The sequence below is a fragment of the Sphaerodactylus townsendi genome, linkage group LG06, assembly GCF_021028975.2.
Source record: "Sphaerodactylus townsendi isolate TG3544 linkage group LG06, MPM_Stown_v2.3, whole genome shotgun sequence".
NCBI lineage: Eukaryota > Metazoa > Chordata > Lepidosauria > Squamata > Sphaerodactylidae > Sphaerodactylus > Sphaerodactylus townsendi.
Genome location: NC_059430.1, coordinates 115,447,550 through 115,470,379, shown reverse-complemented (window position 1 = coordinate 115,470,379; position 22,830 = coordinate 115,447,550). Strand labels below are relative to the sequence as shown.

At 50.6% G+C, this 22,830-nt stretch overlaps 1 protein-coding gene across 3 annotated transcripts in view; it reads right to left on the bottom strand.

Annotated features, from left to right (window-relative positions):
* Window positions 1–22,830, bottom strand: part of KMT2B (lysine methyltransferase 2B) — a 74,458-nt gene that overhangs the window by 3,733 nt on the left and 47,895 nt on the right. For 2 of the 3 annotated variants that reach the window (XM_048500451.1, XM_048500453.1), the window contains exons 15-34: window positions 22,688–22,801; window positions 20,904–21,088; window positions 18,238–18,330; window positions 18,055–18,144; window positions 17,571–17,644; window positions 16,366–16,490; window positions 15,703–15,806; window positions 14,715–14,852; window positions 13,046–13,204; window positions 12,684–12,804; window positions 11,903–11,981; window positions 10,278–10,438; window positions 8,602–8,817; window positions 6,581–8,069; window positions 3,660–3,755; window positions 3,468–3,574; window positions 2,581–2,718; window positions 2,291–2,365; window positions 1,987–2,164; window positions 386–493 (exon numbers count right to left, since the gene is read on the bottom strand). In XM_048500451.1, coding sequence (XP_048356408.1) covers window positions 386–493; window positions 1,987–2,164; window positions 2,291–2,365; window positions 2,581–2,718; window positions 3,468–3,574; window positions 3,660–3,755; window positions 6,581–8,069; window positions 8,602–8,817; window positions 10,278–10,438; window positions 11,903–11,981; window positions 12,684–12,804; window positions 13,046–13,204; window positions 14,715–14,852; window positions 15,703–15,806; window positions 16,366–16,490; window positions 17,571–17,644; window positions 18,055–18,144; window positions 18,238–18,330; window positions 20,904–21,088; window positions 22,688–22,801 — 3,850 coding nt within the window. The remainder of the gene's footprint in view (window positions 1–385; window positions 494–1,986; window positions 2,165–2,290; window positions 2,366–2,580; window positions 2,719–3,467; window positions 3,575–3,659; window positions 3,756–6,580; window positions 8,070–8,601; window positions 8,818–10,277; window positions 10,439–11,902; window positions 11,982–12,683; window positions 12,805–13,045; window positions 13,205–14,714; window positions 14,853–15,702; window positions 15,807–16,365; window positions 16,491–17,570; window positions 17,645–18,054; window positions 18,145–18,237; window positions 18,331–20,903; window positions 21,089–22,687; window positions 22,802–22,830) is intronic. The other variant, XM_048500452.1, reaches the window with a different exon arrangement.

Below are 22,830 nucleotides of genomic sequence, written 5' to 3'. Positions count from 1 at the left end.
GGGAAGAGAAAGGAGATTGTAAGCCCCTTTGAGTCTCCTACAGGAGAGAAAGGGGGTATAAATCCAAATTCTTCTTCTTCTCCCTCAAAATCAGAAGATGCTCCTCAACAGCATTCCAGTGCAGATGCAATCTAAAAACATTTTTTGGGATGCGTAACAACTGCCGTAATCCCAGACCCCACTGGCTGAAAATCAGGAGACTGTTAATTCCAAAGCATTTTCTTGCAGCATAGAACTCAGCTCACTTATTAGCTGCCTATTGCCCCATCACAAAGTTTTTCAAGCACTGATTTCTTTGCTCTGCGGGCTGTCTTAATCCTTTGTGCATTGACTGTGTAGACTCCCTCAAACTTTGGAATGGCCGAAGTCAGGTGTGGCTTCTTACCTAGTGGACTTGAGCTGCACTTCATCCTCCTCTTCGTCATAGGGGCCACCCTCGGGAAGCACACGATGCTGGGATGCCAGGAAGTTGAAGATGTCAAAGGTGCATTTCCTGGAGAAGCAGAGGGTGGGGGAGGATTGTTCCATTTCAGCACATAGGAGAGCTTCTCCTTCCCTGTCTCCCTCCCCCTGGCCACTTGGTACATTCTGTTTAGCATTCACCCACCCTAATCAATGAAGAATGGGATCATTTGCTTTTTACAAGGGAACAACGGCTCTATGGCATTGCTTATTATACACATTATCTGGCTTGTATTGCATCATTTTCTAATTTTTGAAAACCAGTTTCTGCGTTTATGCTGATATATTATGCTGTTTTTACTGCTTGTTATATCATGCTGTTTTTATTGCTCGATATAGTATGCTGTTTTTATTGCTCTGTTTTTCAACTATATAATTCAACTGTTTATTCTGTGTCTTACACTGGCCATAATCCATTGTTTTAAATTCTGCAATCTGCAGTCTTAACAAGAAAGACGGACTAGTTTTTACTGCTTGATATACATATATATTTTACTGCTTGATATATTTTTATTGCTTGATATATTAAGCTGTTTTTATTGCTTGATATATTATGCTGTTTTTATTGCTCTGTTTTTCAACGATATAATTCAACTGTTCCAAATCCAAATCCAAAACCTTTATTAGGCATAAAACCAGTGCCAAGAATTTCAAATACAATAAAAAGATCATTATTGCTCAACTTGCAGTACACAGAGCAAAAACATAGCAACAGCTTCAGAGATTTCAACACTAGAGCTATTCAGAAGCTTAGCCATTTTTGTTTTATCAGAAAGGAGCATAAATCCTGTTGGTAACACAGTTCTCAAATCGGTTCTGATGTTGTTGTACTTTGAACAATGAAGCAGAATATGAGAAAGTGTATCAGTTGTATCAGGACAAAACCTATTGTTTAATGCTCATTTTGTGGAATTTCACCAGAGAAGCTTAATTCCTTGAAGATGTGTAAAACTGATGGAAAAGAGTTACACCTTGCTCTAGTCATGACCCATCTGCAATTGTAATTAATAAGTTGTTGCAGGTATATAGCATGGCTAGATTTCTGAGGGATAATCCCAAAGAATATTGGAGAGCAAGAGCTTTGCGCTTTGCTCAGGAGAAATTGATACTCTTGATTAAATAATCTAGTCTTTAAGCGATGGTAAATCTCCGGAGCGGTGAGCATTTGTAGGGCCTCCCAAGAGAAGCCCAAAGAAAAGATCTTTTTTTCAATATGTAGCCACCATTTTGAAAGCTGAAGCTCTCTCATTTCTAACTGGGACAAACTGGGTTTCTCTGTTCAACTGTTCATTCTGTGTCTTACACTGGCCATAATCCATTGTTTTACATTCTGCAATCTGCAGTCTTGGCAAGAAAGACGGACTACATAAATAAACACTTTTCCTCACTCAATGATATCCGATTCAGGGGTGCAATCTGGGTTCCAGAACACTCCTCATCACCTTTCTCCAGAGGCACCCGGGCCTTACTGGATGCTGGCCGTAAGGAAGGCCACTGCCAATCTCAAGCAAAGCCACTGCCTACCTCACATAGAATTCGGCCCGGGCACAGCCGTGAGGGTTGAGAGGCAGCTCCTCTTCCTCGCCTTCGTGCTGATGGTACCGGAACTTGTATTTATGGCAGGCCTTGGCCCCGTATAGCTGCTCCACCAGGAAGATGATGGCATCGTGGTGCATCCCCAGCATCCGCACGCCGTTCATGCCTGCCACGAAAGAGACTCAGCCACCCTGCCTTGTCACTCCAGTTGTAAGAAAACAGAATGCAGAGTGCTTCTGCCTCACCTTCGCACCCCTACACGAAGGGGGAGGGGGTGATTTGGCACCCTTACCTGCAAAGGACAGGTGCTTCAACCTGCCATTGGTACGAGCTTCCTGAACTTTCTCAATCACTGCTTTCCAGGCACCTGAATAGAGAAAGGGCAGGAGGTGATTCTCTATGGAATAATGAAACACCCGACCTCAGATTGGGAGAAACGCGGATCTGGCAAAGGATGCTGCTCTCCAACAAAAGTGCACCACAGCCACTGGGTTCCCAAGAGCAAAAAAGAGCAAGTATCAGTGTGGGCAGAGTCTCTGTCACTCCACCACAGCTGAAGGAGGCCACCGGCTGCCGTCTCACCTTCAATGCTTTCAGCCTGCACGTTCAAGCCGTCCTCGTTGGTGATCTCGAAGCGCAGGTGGGGCTGCGTCTTGCGGGGCACCTCGTTCTCTTTGTCTTCCTGGTTCAGGTTGTCCTCATCTGAACTAGAAAGGCCCACTGGGGGCACAAAGGAGCAAGCCTTTCAGTGATGCTGCAGAGTCACAGGGATAGTACTGCCTGCAGGATTGGGCCCAGCAGAGGGGACGGGACAGAGCCTCCCCCTCCCCACCTGGGCAGATTCAAGCTGCCATGAGAGACAGCCCTAGACGAGGAACGAAGGAGAAACTGAAAGAGAACAGCCCAAAAACCTAATGCAGGGGTGTCCAACTCTGGCGCTTCAGACGTTCATGGACTACAATTCCCATCAGCCCCTGCTGGCATGGTCAATTGGCATGGACACCTCTGATCTAAGGTACCAACAGAAGAGCTTGGGACAGAACCCTGCCCCCCTCCCCCCAAATGCCCACACCTGAAACAGGAAAACTTGGCCTGCTCACTTTGATCTCAGAACAGAGTTCTTAACCAAGATTACCCTCTGGCCTAGCTCTCATTTAGCTATTGTGTTCTTTGATTGGCGCAGAACACACACCACCCCCCACCGAAGGGAGCTTGTGTTAGAATTAAGTTGGCGTCCCAAGGAAACTGGATTTGCCACAGGCCCCTTTGTTGTTCCCAAAAAGGTGGGGGGCAGAGAGATGTGCCTAAACTTACACGCAGGCAGACCTCTCCCAAACTTCAAAGAGGGAGGAAAAGCAGGGATATTTTAACACGTGGGGGTACACAAACCAAAGAGGCATTAGTGGGAGCCAGCCGGCCCAGGATCTAACTGCCCAGCCAACACAAGAAAGAGACAGAGATTCCCGTACCTGCATATCTGTGCCAGATGGGTTCCAGCAGAGGCTCCTGGCCCTGATCTGGGGTCCCGGGACGGGAGTGCATCGCGGTGGAGGAAGGGGAGTGCTCCACTGGGGACCTGCAGAGAGAGAGGAGAGAAGGATGGTGGTCAGGCACTCTGGATGGGACAGGCTGGGCTCCCACAGCCTCAACGTCACACTCACAGCTCATTCTTGCCGGCAGTGCCCGCCTCCTCTTTCAGTGCATCTAGGTCTAAGACACCCTTTGTCGTGGGGGTCTTCATCCGAACCTTCCCGATGCTGCAGGGCAAAAGGGCGGTATGTCAAAACACAATGCGGTGGTCTCCAGGTACGCTTCCCAACTGAGGCCACAGCACCAGGAGAAACTTGAGGGAGCAAAAAGAAAGCTGTTTGCGAGAAGAGGACGCTGGAAGGGAAGCGAGTTGGAATAAAGCTGGGGCGGACATCCTGGGATTCCTACATGTTTGGACTTATAACATAGTTAAATACTTAAGAGTGCAGGGAGGGTATTATACCCCGGACATCCTCAAACTCTTCCAAACTAAAACCCTGGCCCCACCTCTGTATGGGACCCTCTTTGGACCTGCTTTGCCCCCTTGGAGTGGGTCCAATCAAAATTTCTCAGAACCATTCAACAACTTCTGCACTGCATGTCCAACACTATGATGTGACTTGAAACCGGGACGATAGAGGCAAGAGCATGCTTAATAGCTTAGTCAAAGAATTAAGAAGAGGGTTAAAAAAAGAGTTCCGTTGTCCTCTCTTCTCTTTGCACAGGGTTCAAAGGCCTAACAGAGGCCAAAGGGCAGGCAAAGAGATAACTGGATGCACCAGGGGAAACCCTCTCTCACAAACTGTCTGCCTTCAGCCAAAGAAAGAACGCAGAGCATCGTGCGAACAGCTCCATAGGAGCCCGGGAGCTGGGAGGGGGTGCTCATCTCAGAAGCTTATTATCACTAAAGCATCCCTTTCCCCTTTCCATTCCCCATCCGTCCCCAGAACTCTCAGTAAAGAACTGAGGCGGGAAGTATTTAAAAGCACAGCCTCCTCATGAACAACAACACAGACAGATCTGTGCAGTCTGTTGGCTGGACCAATGAGAAGCCCTGCTGGGAGGTTTTGGACCCCCAAGGCCAGATAGCTCTCCTCCTCCTTCATATAAGGGCCCCTGACCTTGACCCTGTGGACGTATGATTTTGTTGTCAAGTCAAAGTTGACTTATGGTGACCTTGGTGGCAAGAGATATTTGAAGGTGGTTGGCTATCTGTGGGCTGAGAGAGTTCTGATAGAACCGTGACTGGCCCAAGGTATCCCAGCAGGCTTCATGGATGAGTGCAGAACAGAACCGGATTCTCCAGGTTGGAGTCCACTGCTCTTAACTACGACACCGCAGTGGCTCTATTTACCTTAACTTAATTACAAGTGCTTAGCCACCACCCTTGGAACTCAAGGCAGTGCAGGAGGGTTCCCTGGAAGTCTCCCGTCCAGGCACCGACTTGTCACAGACCACCACACCTGCCGTTACAGGTGCCTTCTAACCACACCTGAGTGGTGCCAGAATCCCTGTGGCACAGCCCTGATGTTCCATTCACTGTAGCCAGAAAATGGAAAGCATCTCTTGAGCCAGGGTTGTATAGTGGTTAAGAGCAGGTGGATTCTAATCTGGAGAACCAGGTTTGATTTCCCCTTCCTCCACCTCGGTGGCAGAGGTTTATCTGGTGAACCACTCCTACATTCCTGCTGGGTGACCTTGGGCTAGTCACAGTTCTTTGGAGTTCTCTCATCCTCACCTATCTCACCAGGTATCTGTTGTGGGGAGAGGAAGGAAAGGAGCTTGTAAGCCACCTTGAGTCTCTTTACAGGACAGAAAGGTGGGATATAAATCCAAACTCCTCCTCTTCTGCAGATCAATCCATACACCTCAATCCTAGCCACAAATAAGAGACCATTGCTTTGAATGCAAATGGATCTCACTTCCAGCTCCACCGTCAAAGCTAACTGGGTCTTCCTACCCTGCTAGGTGGGGCAACCAGTGGACTACCAGCAAAACCACCACGTTACACAACCTGTAGCCTCAAAGCCCTGGACTGGGCATGACTATTCTGCTACCTTCTGGTCCCTTTCAGCATTTCAGCGAAAGTCCCCTCTCTCGCGTCAGGCTCTGGCCATTAGGAAACAATCTGGTCCCTTGAAAGACGCCTAGGGACAGGCTTTTGGGGGCTCCATACAAACAATTTGGTGGTTCTAAGCACTGTCAGGTCAAAGCTGACTTAACGGCGACCCCACGGGGTTTCCAAGGCAAGAGACAAACAGAGGCGGTTTGCTGTTTCCAGCTCTGCATCGCAAGCACCATCTTCCTTGTGGTCTCCCATCCCAATACTAACCAAGGCCGACCCTGCTTAGCTTCTGAGCTCTGATGAGATTGCACCAGCCTGGCCCACCCAGGTCAGGACCTGAATGTTTACATTGTCCCATTTCTCCCTCTTCCTTTTTCTGCAGGCTGTCCTTAACCGTTTCATAAACAAGCACAGACAAGGCAGCCGAGACGCCCATCGACCCACCCGTCCTGTGTTTTCTGAACTACGGCAGTGCGACGAAATTTTCACGGCCAGCTCTAATTTCAATTTGTTGGAAATGAACCACTGCAAGAAAACCATTGCATGGTGGTGTGGTAGTAAGCAACAGCAATGGCAGCCCACTTAGGGTGACCCCGTTGGGTTTTCACGACGAGAGATCACTGGGGGTGTCCTGCCGTTACCTGCTTGGAAGCAGCAAGGTAGAATGCAAAGTTAAAAGAGCAGGTCGTCCATGTGCTCTCCCCTTAGAGGCAGGAAATAAGTCCTGGGGGTGGTTCCTCCCAACAGGAAGAGGAAAAAAGTCATTTCCTGCCTCCATGGTGGGACAATGGGAACCACCCACAAGATGTCCTCCCGCTCAGGGGAGAACTGATGAGATCAGGGTTGCTTGGGCCATCCAGGTTAGGGTGAAAAGCATTACAGGACAAGCATGTTAGTTGTGCAGTAACAATAATAAGCCTGTGGGCTATTCATACGGAAGGAGCCAAGCAGAGAGAAACGACAGCCCGGAAGACCAAGTATACACACCTAGAGCCTCCTGTGTTGCCAGAAAGGCAGTTGTTAACCAAATGACCAGGAGTCTCTGCAGATGACGCCACCAATGCATCTTCTTCATGGACTCCATCCACCTTCGCCTTCTTCATGGGCACGTTTCCAACAAAGGTGGAGACCCTCTTGACCCGGATGGCCGGGCGGGGGCTGGGTAAGGACACCAAGCGTGGAAGGCTGAGCACCTCTGGATTCACGGAGACAGGCTGCAACAGACAGGTCTGGGGGAGCCCCAATGCCAGCTGCCCTGCAGCAGCCTGAGGTGCGGCACCCACCACGTTCATCATGGGCACCATGCTGAGCACTGGACCCCCGATGGTCCAAGGAACTGGGCTCGGAGCAAGGCTCAGCGGTGCCCGTAAAATGACTGTGTTAAGGCCCGGCCCGGGAATGGGCTGTGCCGGGGCAGGATTTGGTATGGCCTTGCAGCCAGAGGCCTGCTCCCCGTCTTGGGCACCGAATGTGCCTTCTTCACCCTGCACTTTGACACAGACCGGGCCCAGCTTGTTCACCAGGATGATTCTGGAGCCGGGTTTTTGGCCCTCAGAGCTCAGCACCTTCACCTCGGGGCCGCTGGGCACTTGGGCGCAACTGAGCATTAGGGTTGGGGTGGGTTCCAGAGCAGGACTCAGGTGGGCTGACTCAGTGCCGTTAAGACTGGCAGAGGTAGGGGGTGGCAGGGGCGGAGAGGTCCGATTGGGGCAGACGGGCAGCGGGGCCTTGCTTTCAGGGGCATCCATGTTCTTCAGCACAAAGTCCACAATGTCAGAAGGCAGGTCCTCTGGTGCGGGAGCGGGGCCAGCCAGCTCCCTCTCGACCCTCGGTTCCACTTGCTTGCCTTTGGCCGACGGGTGCCCCCCTGTGGCATCCGCCTCGCTGTCCGTGCCGTCGTCTATCCCGTCCAGCTGGTGGATGTGAGGCAGGGGTAGGTCCAGGGGGTACGAGGGCAGGGGCGGCTCTCGCGTCAGCACCGTGCGTGGAAAGCGGAAGTAGCGCCCAGCGTCTCCTTCTTCCTCACTCTCTGCGTCCCCCAGCCCGTCCAACTGAGGCAGCCCCAGGCTGGGCGAGGGGCACGTCCGTGGCACGCCCAGCTCCTCTTCCTGAAAGGGCTCATCCAAGAGACTGTCGTCAAATTCCAAGTCGGAGACGTTGAGCTCAAAAGCCAGCTCTGGGGGTACAGCTGGGGGCGAGGGAGGGGGTGAGGTAGGTGCGGGCCGCTGCCCGTCAGAGGTAGACGTGTGCCTAAAGCCACTCCCAGCCGGGGGTTCGCCTGGGAGAGGCAACATGGCCCTGAGATTGATGCCAGGGGGACTAGTCCTGTTTGCAGTGGCTTGTGGGGGGAGGGAAGACCGGCAGGTGCGGGGGGCACCGCTAGGCGACAAGGGGCTGAGGCGCTGAGTACGGCGTGGAGTGGGGAAGTCCGGGTCTCCCACTGTCAAGATGTGATGGGACATGGATGATGCACTCCCTGGGAAAAGAAGAACAAGGAAGGATCTGTCAAGGGAACACCTGCGCCCACTTCAAAGGGACCCCCTTCCTTTCAGGGGATGTTTTTAAATGGATAGACGACCTCCTCATTCCACGGTTGGATGTTACAACTTTCACACAAAACCCACTGTGGGTGTTTAGCCTCACACTCCATTAAAAACACACACACACACACACACTAAAACTCTACAGTCCAGAACTGTCAATGGTTTTCTCTCCCCAGCCCTCAACTTACTGTACAAATTCACTTATATCTTACCTTTCTTCTGTTTTGCAAATAAGACGTACACTGCCTAGCAGTCCAAGTATAACTCGGATCTGGGAGACCCAGGTTTGCATCCCTACTCTACTATGGAATCTCACTGTGTGAACCTGGGCCAGACAAATACTCTCATCTCAGCCTAACCTACTTCCCAGGCACATGGTGAGGATAAAATGGCGGCACCTTCTGAGACTTTCAGTCACCAACTTCCATTTTGGCTCCCTGTCTATTGCGCAGAACAGGTACTCACCGGGAGAGGGAAGCGGGCGGGATGACACCCCACTTATAGGCCGCCGAGTGGGGGAGTAGTTGGGCACTTTGATGCGAGCTCCAGAGAGAGGTCTGGGCTTGGATATAGCAGGCTCCGGGGGTGGCAGAGGTCCTGGGTTCTGTGCGGGAGAGTGACGCTCCGGTGGCAGCAAGGGTGGCGCCACGTCCTGAAGTTGCTTTTCTCCGAGGTTAGCATCTGAAACAGGAGTATCCAGACCATCAGAGATCATGGGGGCAGCGACAGAGGGCATGGAACCCCGTGATGCTCACCCCGGACAGGTATTTTGAATCAAGCAAAGAAAGCCCTGGCATCATGGAACAGTCATCGGAGAGAGCACAACATCTGTGAACCCTTCCTGCCTGCAAGGGCCTCTACAGCTAAAAAGGCCGGTGAGCGACTTAACAATTGACGCCAAGTCTAAAATAAAGCAGCCTTACATGACTTACGGAGATTGCACTAATTCCGCGCATGCACACTTATTAGTTCAGTCTTGCATACTTTCCTCTTACACTAAGTATAAGAAGGTGCAAGAAAAGTTTTAATCGATATGGCTAATTGTATACTGTTTTATTGTATTTATTTGGTTTACTGATGTTCGCCGCCCTGAGCCCTGTTGGGAAGGCCAGGATATAAATTTAATAAATGAATGAATGAATGAATGAATGAATGAATGAATGAATGAATGAATGAATGAATGATCATTAACACACACACCCAAATCAATAGAAAAGCCATTCACCTTCCCCACACCCCAGACTCAGGGTTTTATTTTTATTTTATTATTTTTATTTTACTTAATTTAGACCTTGCCCTCCCCTTGACAAAGCCGGGCTCAGTGCGGCTTCTGACATAGTACAGATAAGCCCATAAGGAATACAACACCATGTCTAACATCACCTTCAGTTAAAATTCCAGCTATCTTCTTTATAATGCTTTCTTCGTTATGACTCTATGGCTCCCCCCAATGTGGTGTTCAATATGGATTTTAGGGGAAATAAGGAGGGATAAGGATAGACCAGGGGTGTCAAATTCGCGGCCCTCCAGATGTTCATGAACTACAATTCCCATCAGTCCCTCCCAACATGAGCATTAGCTATACTGGCAAGGGCTGATGGGAATTATAGTTCATGAACATCTGGAGGGCCGCGAGTTTGACACCTGTGGGATAGAAGGACAGCTGTTCCTCTACTGGAGGCTTGGAGGAACATCTCTGGCTTACAGGTCCTGTGGAACTGACTTAAGTCCTGCAGGTCCTAGTCTTGTTGGACAGAAAGTCCCACCAGGCTGAGGACAGCTGGACAGCTCTGGGGTTGATCATCCAGGACTGACCACCCCTGCAAAAAATTTGCACACGAACAGCAGTTGGGATTCTTAGTGGTCAAATCCTGCACTCCATTCTCCATAAGACATGCCGTGCCTTGAATTTGGGTATGTCCAGTAAGTTACCTGCCTTGAAAATAATGATTACTTGCCCAGGGAAAAGTGGCCAGCTGCCTGTCTGGCTTTGAAAGCTCACTGATCTCCTTTCGCTGCCGGTCCGGCTGGCTCCAAACAAATACGCACGGCGGGTGGAAGTAGCCAAACCGGCATGGGATCCAGCAGGGAAAGTCCCTCCGAGAACAGGCCCTGTTTAAACATGCCTGAGCCAGTCTCACCTGCAGGGACAGCTGGGCTGTGCACGATGGTGTGGTTCTCCTCCTGCACCCCGAGAGCGTCTGGCTCCTCCTGGCTCAGCTTTGGCCGGTACTCCAGGACCCGGCACTTGTACCAGCACCGCTTGCGGGCGTCCACTGTGCTCCAATAAATCCGGGAACACCTGGAATGTGGGAGGGAGGGCAGTGCAGCGTGACACATCTGGCTGGGCAGAGCGGCTTCCGAGAAAAAAGGACCCTTTTCTGATTCCTGCACCTGAGCAGCAGGGCACAGGCAGCCCACTGATGGCCCTAAATAAGCCTCGAGGATATGGGTGTTTCTTTCTGCAACACGACAACTGGACCGGCCTTTGCCGGAGACCCAGTTTAAATAGCAGGAGGTGAGAGAAACAGACACATCCAGGAAAAGGGTTTAAGAGCTGGGTTAAGAGGGAGAATTTTTGTCCGCTGGTGCATCATCTCATAGCATAACAGCATCTTTGACGAAGGAGTGGCGGCAGACGCGGTGGCACCAAAGACTCAGTAGGGACACACTCTGTTCTCGTAAACAAAGGCAGAAACCTTTTCTGACCAAGTTGCCTTGAGGTCAGCAGCAGAAACTGCTGTCCTCTTCTGAGAGGGGGTGGTGGCTCCTCCCGTTTGGCAACAAGAAAAAATGTTTTTCAGCAAGAACTGGAAATGACAGTCCATGGCTCTAATCCAGGGGTGTCCAACTCTGGCTCTTCAGATGTTCATGGGACTACAATTCCCAGCAGCCCCTGCTGGCATGGCCATGTCATGAGTTGGACACCTCTGCTCTAATCGCTCAAGAAGTTAAGGAACGGGAAGAACTCATTTAGAAGAAGATGTTTGGATTATAGACCCCGCTTTTCTCAACTGTAAGGAGTCTCAAAGCGGCTGACAAACTCCTTCCTCTCTTCACAAAAGACACCTAGTAAGGCAGGCGGGGCTGAGAGAATTCTGAGAACTGTGACTGGTCCATGGTCACAAAGCAGGCTTCATATGGAGGAGTGGGCAACAAATCCAGTTGACCAGAGGAGTGTCCGCCACTCTTGTGGAGGAGTGGGAAATCAAACCCGGTTCTCCAAATTAGAGTCTGCCGCTCCTAACCACTATACTACCACTCCAAATCATTAGATCATGTATTATTTATTCGCTTTAATTATTCACCTTTTTCCCCACGGAATACCCAAATCAGTTTACGACATTCTCAGTTTCTTCCATTTTATCCACACAACAAGTCTGAAAGGTAGGACCGGCTGAGCGGGTGTCACTGGCCCAAGGTCACCCAGAGAGCTTCGACAGCAGATAGGTATTTGAACCAGGGTCTCTCAGATCCTAGTCCAACACTTGGTGCTCTACCTCACAGGGTTGTTGTGAGATTAAAATCGAGGAATGAATAACTAAAACGTAAGGAAATGAAAGAAATAAAACAGACATCTGTGAGGGAAGGGGGTGAACACGGCCATACCGCTGTTCCCCCTCCATTGTGTTTTTATGCATGGTGCTAAATAAATCTCATCCAGCCCACAATTGTGGAATAGTGTGAAGATCCCAAGGACAACAGTGTTTTGTTTAACAACACAAGGAGACAGGAGCCCACAGCCATCCAGGAAGCCGATACTCACTGGTAGCCTACGGGAAAGAGACGTCCCTCGCACTCCGACAAGTCCGTCAGCATCCCCAGACTATCAATCTTCATGGAACCTAGAGGAGGGAACGGAATGAGCAGAGAGGTGGATGCCACGCCCAGGAGACCACACTGCCTAATACAGAGGCGTCCAACTCTGGCGCTTCAGATGTTCATGGACTACAATTCCCATCAGTCCTTGCTGGCATGGGCAATTGTTTGTAAATGGAGGGAAAGGCTGCACCTCCCTATCTCTGCACCCCAATAGTTCCCAGCCACTCTGAACTCACCACTCCTTTCATTCACCTCTGTGGAAGGCCAATGTTATAACCAACTCTTGTGGGCAAAGGTGCATATGTGTGTGTGGGAGGGTGGCGGTGGGGAGGGGGGGGGCTGATAAGACTCTGCTTATCTCAGGGGTTCCCCAACATGGTGATCATAGCCGTCATAGCACCCAGCAAGTGTTTTTAGAAAGTGGGTGGGGCCAAGAGCAGCTTTTTCCCAGCCAGGCTGCTGACTGACCACTGGAGATGGTCTGCAGATTTTTTATCAATGTTACTTTGGCAGCAGCTGCTCCCACGGGACCACCATCTTTACAGTGTGATTGACGCAGCCATTTGGTGGCTGGCTCTGCTTCCTATGGTAGCCATTTGGTGGCTGTGTCCATCCCAGTGAGTCAGAACCCCAAAGGTGCCCACAGGCTCAAAGAAGCTGGAGACCCTTGGCCTGTCCCGTATCCCACTGATCGGATGCTCCCCGCCCTCCCGGTTCCCATTTACCTATCATCATCTTGATGGTGTCCGGCTCCAGGCCCACCATGAATTTCCTCTTGAAACTGATGCCCTCAAAGTCGACGTAGACGCGGCGCAAGACATCAAAGCCATCTTCTGCCACTATCTCCTGTGGGACAGAAAACTTAGGTCCGGGCTGCGACCGAAAGGGGTTAGCCCCAGCTCCCTCTAGAAACGGCACCCGTTAGATTTTCACATTAAAAAATCACATGGCACGGGGTGTCACATTAAAACCACATGGCTAGGGGTGTCCAAAATCACATGGAACTCATAGCACGGACCTCAAACGATCTAGGCCAAAGAAGGTGCCTCCCCTTCCCCGAGATCCAATGCGCCCTCGCCTCCCTTACCGTCCCATCCAGGAGATCAATGTGCTTCTGACAAAAGACCTTCTTGTCATCCTGGAAGGTGCAGTGGCGTAGGCGGGCGCACATGAAGTGGTAATTGCTGAGGCAGGCGGAGAGGCAGCAGCCGACAGTGGCGCCCGTGCGCTGGCAGTGCTCGCAGCGCTGAAAGGGGGAAAGACAGGCACAGTCAAAAAACACGAAGGGGCAATGCCATTAAGGCATGAAGACAGAGGACAGCAATGAACTCAAATACCAGTGGATACGCTGCCAGGTGTCAAAGGAGAAGTAGAAAGGACAACCCTTGGTCTGTATGGCTTTCAGGGTAATCACCCAATTGATATAGTGCCGTGGTGGCGAACCTTTGGCACTCCAGATGTTATGGACTACAATTCCCATCAGCCCCTGCCAGCATGGCCAATTGGTGGCGGGGCTGATGGGAATTGTAGTCCATAACATCTGGAGTGCCAAAGGTTCACCACCACTGATATAGTGCTTCTGTGGTTTTCGTGAACCCTTGTAGCTATCTGATGCAGAGTCAGACTGTTGCTCTGTTCTGGCTCTGACTTGCACTAACTATGGCACAGGTGTCAAACTCACAGCCCTCAAGATGTTCATGAACTACAATTCCCATCAGCCCTTGCCAGTATAGCCAATGCTCATGTTGGGAGGGACTAATGGGAATTGTAGTTCATGAGCATCTGGAGGGCTGCGAGTTTGGCACCCCTGGTCTATGACATCAAGAGCAGAAGGGTCCTTTCCCAGAGAACCTTCAATGGAAATGCGCCAGGAAGGAAGCCAGGGACCTCCCTTGAAATAGCAGGCATTTTATCTGCTGACCCTAACCCTAACCCTACACCCGCCTATTTGCAAGATCTCTAGGTGACTACAACATTAAAACGCGCCCATACATAAAGTAATTTCCTAAAAGCAACATACAGAAGTTAAAATCCCAAGTCTAACCCTCACCCCCGCAACCGGAAGCATCATACAGGGGGTATCCAAAGAGACTGATCAAATGCCTGCATGAAGAGAAGAAGAGTTTGGATTTATATCCCAGCTTTCTCTCATGTAAGGAGACTCAAGGTGGCTTACAAGCTCCTTTCCCTTCCTCTCCCCACAACAGACACCTTGTGACTAGTCCAAGGTCACCCAGCAGGAATGTAGGGGTGCGAAAACACATCTGGTTCACTCAGGTGGAGGAGTGGGGAATCAAACTGGGTTCTCCAGATTAGAATCCACCTGCTCTTAAACACAACACCACATTGGGAAGTCTTCGCCAGGTGCCTATGCCCACAAAGGCCAGGTGCTTGGAGAGGTTATTCGAAAGACTGGGAGCAATCACAGAGAAAGCCCACCTGATGACTCCCATATCTTGGCAGGGGAAGGTACCACAAGGACAGCCACCCTGTGACCTCAGGTACATACATACAAGCACAGGGGTTCCTTTAGGTAGACAGAGCCCAAGCAGTTTAGGGCTTTGGATGTTAACATTAACACCATGAACTGGGCCCGGAAGTGAACTGGGAGCCAGTATAGTTCCTCGAGGACCAGCATGATGTGCGTCCGACCAGAAGTACCAGCCAGAAGCCTAGCTGCAGCATGCTGCACCAGCTCCAGCCTCCGGGCCATCTGGCCACTCGAGGAGTGCCTGGTGTCGCTCTGTTCTACTCACCATTTGCCGGCCCCGTGCCACAGCAGCGTGCACGTTCTTCAAGGAACCGTCGTTCTCCTCAAAGACTTCAGCTGACCAGATGGCACAGTTGACGTGGGTCCACTCGTTCTGGCCGATGTACAGCAGCCTGCCTGCATCCTAGAGTTTGGAGGCAGTGTGTGTTAGATGGAGAGGAAGGTGACAGGCATAAGGTCTCTCCTGGATGTGGGCAAATGCCCGGGCTTGGCTTCCTGACCCTGCTCAGCAACCTAGCTAGTTACCTTTCTCACATCCAAGAACATAGTCACCTGGTTCCAGGGGCATACTGCCCAGAGAGGGGTGTGTGTGTGTGTGTCAAATGATCCCAGGTGCAACAGCAGGGGGCGTGTGCAAAATCACCCCCATCCCCAGTGCCGACCAGACTCAGATGGGTCAGTGCAGGGGAGGTGCCTAAAGACAGAGCCGGCCTCCTTCCCTCCCTGGACAGCACCCATCTGAGCCACCTCCTTCCGTCCACAGGTACTCGGGGGCAGGACTCAGGGGTGGCTCAGATGGGTGCTGCAGCAGCAGGCTGGCTCCTGGGCCACCCGCTGCGGCACCCTGTCCCCCAGCCTCCCCTGCCAGCCGGCTTCTGCCCTCCCCAGGAGCTGGGGAGGACAGGAGGTGGCCTGCAGAGAGGCTGGGGGTGTGGGCAGCTCAGGGGTGTGAGTGGCTTGGATGGGCGCCGCGGCAGCAAGCTGGCCTGCAGTTGTGGTGCCCATCTGAGCTGCCCCTGCCCACAAGCCCTGCCCCCGAGTGTGAGGTGTGTGTGGGGGCACCCGAATATTGTGTTATCCCCAGGCACCATTTCCCCCCTGATAAGGCATTGCCTGGTTCCCAACCCCTACTTCCACCTCCCTCCCCCATGCATATAAATACTTCCCTGATGTGGACAATGCTGTCCCCTCCCAGCCTCCAGGAGAGATTGGTCAAACAGGAAACTCGCAAAGCCACACATGCACAGGCTTACCTTGGAAGGGGCGTCCCCATACTGGAGGCACAGGGCACACTGCCGCTTGTCTTCTGGATCAGCCAGCTCCTGCTGTGGTAAGGAATGCTCTGCGTCCTTCCCGGCTACAGGGAGAGAAGGGGGAAAGGGTCAGAAGCTGAAGAGAAGCTACCAGATTGTGCCTGGCTGGAAGAGCATCTTCCAGATAGGAGGACAAAACCTCACAGGTGGCGAGAACCAGAAATGACAGAGAGGAGGCAACGTGTCCCGACCACTGTGAGTAGGAACTCCAGCCGCTGAAGCTTTCCTGGGCAAGCTGCTTCTTCCAGATGTGAAAGTCGCATATAAAAGAAGAGAGGACAGATTCTTCCACTTGAAGAAGAAGAGTTTGGATTTATATCCCCCCCTTTCTCTCCTGCAGGAGACTCAAAGGGGCTTACAATCTCCTTGCCCTTCCCCCCTCACAACAAACACCCTGTGAGGTGGGTGGGGCTGAGAGAGCTCCGAGAAGCTGTGACTAGCCCAAGGTCACCCAGCTGGCGTGTGTGGGAGTGCACAGGCTAATCTGAATTCCCCAGATAAGCCTCCACAGCTCAAGCGGCAAAGCGGGGAATCAAACCCTGTTCCTCCAGATTAGATAAATGAGCTCTTAACCTCCTACGCCACTGCTGCTGAGGGTCTCACCTGTCTTCTCTGGGTCCGTCGGCGACAGGTGACTGTTGGCACCGGAGTGGAGCTCCTCAGGCTGCCTCCACTGAGCATAGATGTGGTCGGAAGAGGGAGGCAGGACTGCATTGGGAAGCATGCCGCTGTTGGAGGAAACCGGAGCACGTCAGTGGGTTGAAGCAGAGGCCGGAGCCTTTGGCTCCAAAGCTGAATGGGGCTCGGCGTAGAACCAAACGAGGCTCTTTTAAACAGGAAATGAATCTTCAAAGCTCAGTTCTATTTGGAAGGGTAGGGGGAATGCTACAATAACCGGTACGCACGGAGAACGGCAGGAAATGTTTTTGATGGGGCTCACAGGGGGGAATGGTTGCCTGTAATCTGAGGGCGAGAGAGCCGCGTGGCATAGTGGTTCAGTGCTTGCGCTGCCACTCACACACAAAAGCGGCTTGCCTATAAAATCACTGCTTGCAGTGGTATCCCAGGGTCGGACACGGCTGAAGGGGAAACTTTATCTAATCCGAGGGCAAACCACGTGCCACATTCTAATAAAGCACTTGCAACAACCAGTGTTTGCAGCGCTGGAAGCTATTGAAACTTTACACGCTATTGATCACCATATGAATGATCAGTAATGGTAATTTACCTATTTCAAGTTACGCAAAGGCTTTCTAGTACTGGCTCTTTGTTGATCTTTTGCCCTGAGTTTTGACAGGGTTTGGCCCTTCAATTTTAAAAAGTTTGCCCTGGAGCATGAAAGAAGTCCCTGATTTGGCGTCTGAAAGTAAATTATTTCCTTTATGCGTGCACCCTGAGGTCAGCATTCTAAGATTCCCCCATCCCCTTTTCTCCTGAGGTTATCATCAGAGATTAAAACTGCTTTGTAAATGGGAGAAGTCTAAAAGTGGATGACAAGCAGTGTTTGTGTGTGTGTGTGTGGGGGGGGGGGGGGGGCTCGGCAGCTTCTTTCACCCACCCACCTAATTCCTTCTAGCAGCTGAAACTTATGAAAACTGCTTTTGTGGTTTTTTAAAATCTTTTCTCCATAACTGCTCCCCCTGCAGTAGAGAGATTTGGAACTGTGCAACCACCGTTACCACAGGCTGAGTTACAGGCCAGCGCTGTAGCGCAAATGGACCCACAAGACATCTGGACAGCCCCAAACTGCGTATTTCAGGGTGCCAGTCTGCTCAGGACACCTCTGACCTCGGTTACGGAAAACTCACTTGGGGAGGCTGCTGTTGCGCGTCCAGTGCTTCGGATCCTGAGCATCAAACCAGCCAAAGAACTTTCCCATCAGCTGAAGAGACAAGGAGGAGGGTGAGACGCATCCAGATGGTTAATTCAGAGACACTATATACAACTTTGAGATAGGCTAAACCGAAGCGCACTAAACATACAAGCAAACCCCATATTTGTATTGCCAAAGGCTTTCACAGCCAGACTCAACTAGTTGTTGTGGGCTTTCCAGGCTGTGTGGCCGTGGTCTGGTAGATCTTGTTCCTAACGTTTCACCTGCATCTGCGGCTGGCATCTTCAGAGGTGTATCACAGAGAGAAGATGCCAGCCACAGATGCAGGCGAAACGTTAGGAACAAGATCTACCAGACCACGGCCACACGGCCTGGAAAGCCCACAACGACCAAACCCCATATTTCCCCACCCAGGCCAGCAACCCCCCAAGTTCCCTACCCAAAACTGTGCAGAGTACCTCAACGTAGAATGCCTTTGCGTTAAGGCCGGCTTGGCCCTCCTCCACGTGCCCCAACAGGACGCCCACCATGTCCTCATTGAAGCTGTGCTGCAAAGAGAGAAAGCAGCTCAGCCAAGGCGGTTGCGGGCCCAACTCCCCTTCCCGCGGCTCCGGGCCACAAGCTCCGCCCCCAGCACTCACCACAGATGAGTAGTGACCCTGGTCAAAGAGCTTGCCGACCGTGCGCAAGTCGCAGGGCCGCAGGTGAACCTTCACGCCGTCGTCGGGGCAACACTGGGACAAGCGAAAGAAAGTGGGTAAAGGAACCGGGTGTTGTCAGTGGGGCAATGCATCACTTAAACAATAAATACATCTATTCTACAAGCCAACCGTGTCTTCCTGATGAACCTCCTTACGCCAATAAACACAAAAGAGGCTTGCGTGGTTGAAAGTGACTCCCACAATGCTATCGTCCCACAGGGCCCTTCTGAGGCCGGAAATCTTGCCAAGCGACCTTCATGTGAAAACATTTACAGCCATTTCATAGTAGCTGGGTAAGGATTTGAGAGAGAGTTCCCTGGATGGAGGCTTGCAAAATTAGGGGGTGGGAAAAGGATCCCAGGTTAGCATAAGCCTGGACAATGGAGATTGCACTCATGCTAACACATGGAGGAACTGGGCTGAAGGAGCGCATGGTCTCTCTGTGAAGCACTGACCAGGAAAGGATACATTGGTCAAGCTTCCTCCAAGATCAACACACACAGGGCAGGAAGAGGTCAGGGGCTGGGTGAGGACCTGGCATTGGCTCAAACTCCCAGACGAGGGCTCTCCCAACACACTTTGAACCACTTGACTGCACTCAGGACGATAAAATTCCTTCACCAAGGAATATAATTACAATCTTGCAGACTGCTCAAAGGACAGGCAACCCCCTTTGGTTCAGACAGCCTGGTTAGTGACAGAGTTCAAGGGGGGGGGGAGGGAAAAGCAATGGCTGGGAAGGGGATAAGTTTCTATCTGCTCAGCTGAGGAAGATACTTGACATTCACTAGCTGTGGATGTTCACCATTCAAGTCAGGAGATGGACAGAACCAATAACTGGATCAGAACATATCACGGTCCCTTTATTGGTGCTGAACCTGACTTTCTACATTTCCACCCAGTCTAGAGACCTACCAAGCAGGATGCTGCTCTTCTGCTGATAGTCCACTGGGGGCTAAAAAACCTCTAGTTTCTCCTGGCTGGCTGCCAAAATATTCGCACGTGATGGGTACATCTGTGGTTCTTGTGATTGCCTAAGGCACCCAGTCAGGCCACTGTGCACTGGTTATGGGCATGTTATGTTCAGTTTAATGGGTCACAAGCTGAGCAGACCACAAGCCTCCCTTGTGAAACTGGGAGTTACCAGTGAGAATTATTATTATGGTAGATTTCGCAGCTGCCAGATCTTTAGCTGGTTGTTGGCCTTTTATTACAATTCGAGCCTCACCCAGAGGCCTAGGAAGTTGTAATGTATCGGCGTAGTATCTGTGTGAATCCCAGCAGGGCTGCCCTCTGAATTTGACAGATGTTAATGTTGTTAATTCAAAGATGTTTCAAGTGCTGCCCTAGTGTTTTCGGAATGGCACCGATTACCACTGGGACAACCTCAGCTGGTTTGTGCCATAGACGCCGAAGCTTGATTTTCAAATCATGGTATCTAGTGACCTTCTCGTGTTCTTTTTCCATCATCATCATCATCATCATCATCATCATCATCATCATCATCATCATCATCATCATCATCATCATCATCATCATCATCATCATCATCATCATCATCATCATCGATTTCACAGCTGCCAGATCTTTAGCTGGTTGTTGGCCTTCATTACAATTCGAGCCTCACCCAGAGACCTAGGAAGTTGTAATGTATTGGCGTAGTATTCATGCGGATCCCAGCAAGGCTGCCTTCTGAATTTGACAGATGTTAATTTTGTCAATTCGAAGATGTTTCAAGTGCTGCCCTAGTTTTTGGGATGGCGCCCTATTATTATTATTATTATTATTATTATTATTATTATTATTATTATTATTATTGATACAAAACAGTTACACACAGCAAGCAAGATCAATATGCTGGATTTTGTATTACATCACACGTCGGTCACTTCCCAAGCATCTAGGACTGTGTGATGTATCGACGAATAATGCGTGCAGAGCCGAGTAGGGTGGCCTTTTGCAGCTGACATATGGTGATTTTGTCAGTGCCAATTGTTTTTAAGTGCCGTTCAAGATCTTTAGGCACTGCACCCAGTGTGCCGATCACCACTGGGACCACCTTTACTGGTTTGTGCCAGAGTCTTTGTAGTTCAATCCTTAAATCCTCGAATCCTCGTATCGTGTAAGTTTATTATTATTATTATCATCATCATCATCATCATCATCATCATCATCATCATCATCATCATCATCATCATCATCATCATCATTGACAAGAACAACAAACACATTGTATCACAACCGCCAGATCACTGGTTGGTGTTGGCCTTCTATCTGCTTTGAGTTCCGCCCTGGAACTTAGGAAGACGTATCAGCGTAAAATGTTTGCAGAGCTGAGAAGAGCTGCTTTCTGCATTTGGCAGACAGTGATTTTATCAATGTTAAGTTGTTGCAAGTACTGTCCCAGGTCCCTTCTTCTTATTCTTATTCTTAATTTTCCTATACTGCCCAACCCCCGAAGGACTCTGAGCGGTGAACAATAAGGCCAAAAAGGCAACACACAATATACAATGATAAAACATAAACATAAAAAACATTAACAATTGTTTAAAACACAGTAGCAGAATTGACTGTCGGGTGACCTTGGAGCCTGGGCTGTTGCATACCTGGGCACACTGCAGCAGAGGAGCGGCGAACCTGGAGCTCAGCAGGCCCTGCAGCACCTGCCGAAGGCCCTTCCGCAGCTCTGAGCTGAGGACCTCCCGCCACTTGGTCTTGTCGCTGCCACAGCAAGGGCGGCAGGAGTAGACGACGCTCTCGGGCAAGCTGGACAGGATCTCGTAGCCTTCGTCTGGGGAGGAGAACGGAGACCCCTGGGGGTAAGCCCAAAGACTGACAAGACCGGCGTGCGCACTTCTCGAGCTGACTGCACTACAAGGCAGCGTTGATAAACTCAGCTGATGCTGCTAGGTGCAGAGGTCTGCTGCCTTGGGCCATTCAAAAGCCAAAAGGCGCTAAAGTTCGGAGCGTGTGATCGATTCAGAGCAAGCACGATGACAGCCCTTTGACGAAAATATACAACTCGCAACTGATAATTTAATAAGTCCTTCAACTTTCTGCAGCCCAAACACAGGTTGGTGGGAGTTTCCCACTAGAGAGTGGGCACACAAGAAATCATAGTTATACAAAGCAGCAACTTGCACAAGGGTTTTATAGCACACAGGCTATAAAGTTGAGCATGGCTCACACTTGGATTCCTTGCAGCTATTTTCCTCCATCACTTCCCTTTCTGGAAAGCATCTCTGAGTAGTCCCAGTAATATGTGCCTGCCATAGCTTTTGTATCCTGGTTCTTCTAGCACAGGGGTCTGTAACCTGCGGTTCTCCAAATGTTCATGGACTACTGGCCATGCTGGCAGGGGCTGATGAGAACTGTAGTCCATGAACATCTGGAGAGCAGCATCCCATTTCCCTCTCAAACACAGTTCATTTCCTTGGGTTTCGGAAAGAGTCATATTTGGTTCCACGTTGAGCCACGTTTAGAAACACAGAAGCACAGAGTTGGAAGAGACCCCAAGGGCCACCAAGTCCAACTCCCTACCAAGCAGGAGTACAAAATCAAAGCACCCTTGACAGATGGCCATCCAGTACCCGTTTCGAAACCTCCAAAGAAGGAGACTCTATCACACTCTGTGGCAGCGTACACCACTGTCAAACAGCACTTACTGTCCGGAAGTTTTTCCTAATGTTTAGGTGGAATTTCTTTGCCTTCACCTTGAACCCATTACTCCTGGTCCCAGTCTCTGGAGCAGCAGAAAACAAGCTTGCTCCCTCACCAACATGACATCTCTTCAAATATCTAAACATGGCTATCATGTCCCCCCTTAACCTTCGCTTCTCCAGACTAAACATTCCCAGCTCCCTAAGCCTCTCTTCGTAGGGCATGGATTCCAGACCTTTTACCACTTTGGTTGCCCTCCTCTGGACCCGTTCCAGTTTGTCAAAATCCTTCTTGAATTGTGGTGCCCAGAACAGGACACAATATTCCAAGTGAGGTCTGACTAATGAAGAACAGAGTGGTACAATTACACCCCTCATACATTTGGCTCAGGATGCAGACTCCCAGCTTAGTGCCCGGAGAACGACATGTTCAAGGTCACGTGAGCTGAGGACGTGACCCAACCGTTTGCATCACAGGTGTCAAACTCGCAGCCCTCCAGAAGTAACTGACTACAGTTCCCATCATCATGCTGGCAGGGGATGATGGGAACTGTAGTCCATAACATCTGGAGGGCTGCGAGTTTGACACCTATGGTTTACATCCTCCTCTCTTACCCATGCCGGAATCTCCTCCCCAAGAATCATCTCCCTTCCCCAGAATGCATGCAGGTAGATCACAGTTAGCAGTGCAAAAAGCATCATGACTATCTTGTACTGGCCGTGGAACACACCTGACAGGCCCTCGCACTTGGCATGCACCCAATGGTCACACTTCGCACACTGCATCATCTTGCTCTCGTAGTCGTTGTCCTCGTAACAGTGCAAGCAGATAGGGCAGTAATTACCTGGGTGGGCAGAGAAACAGAGTGAGTGT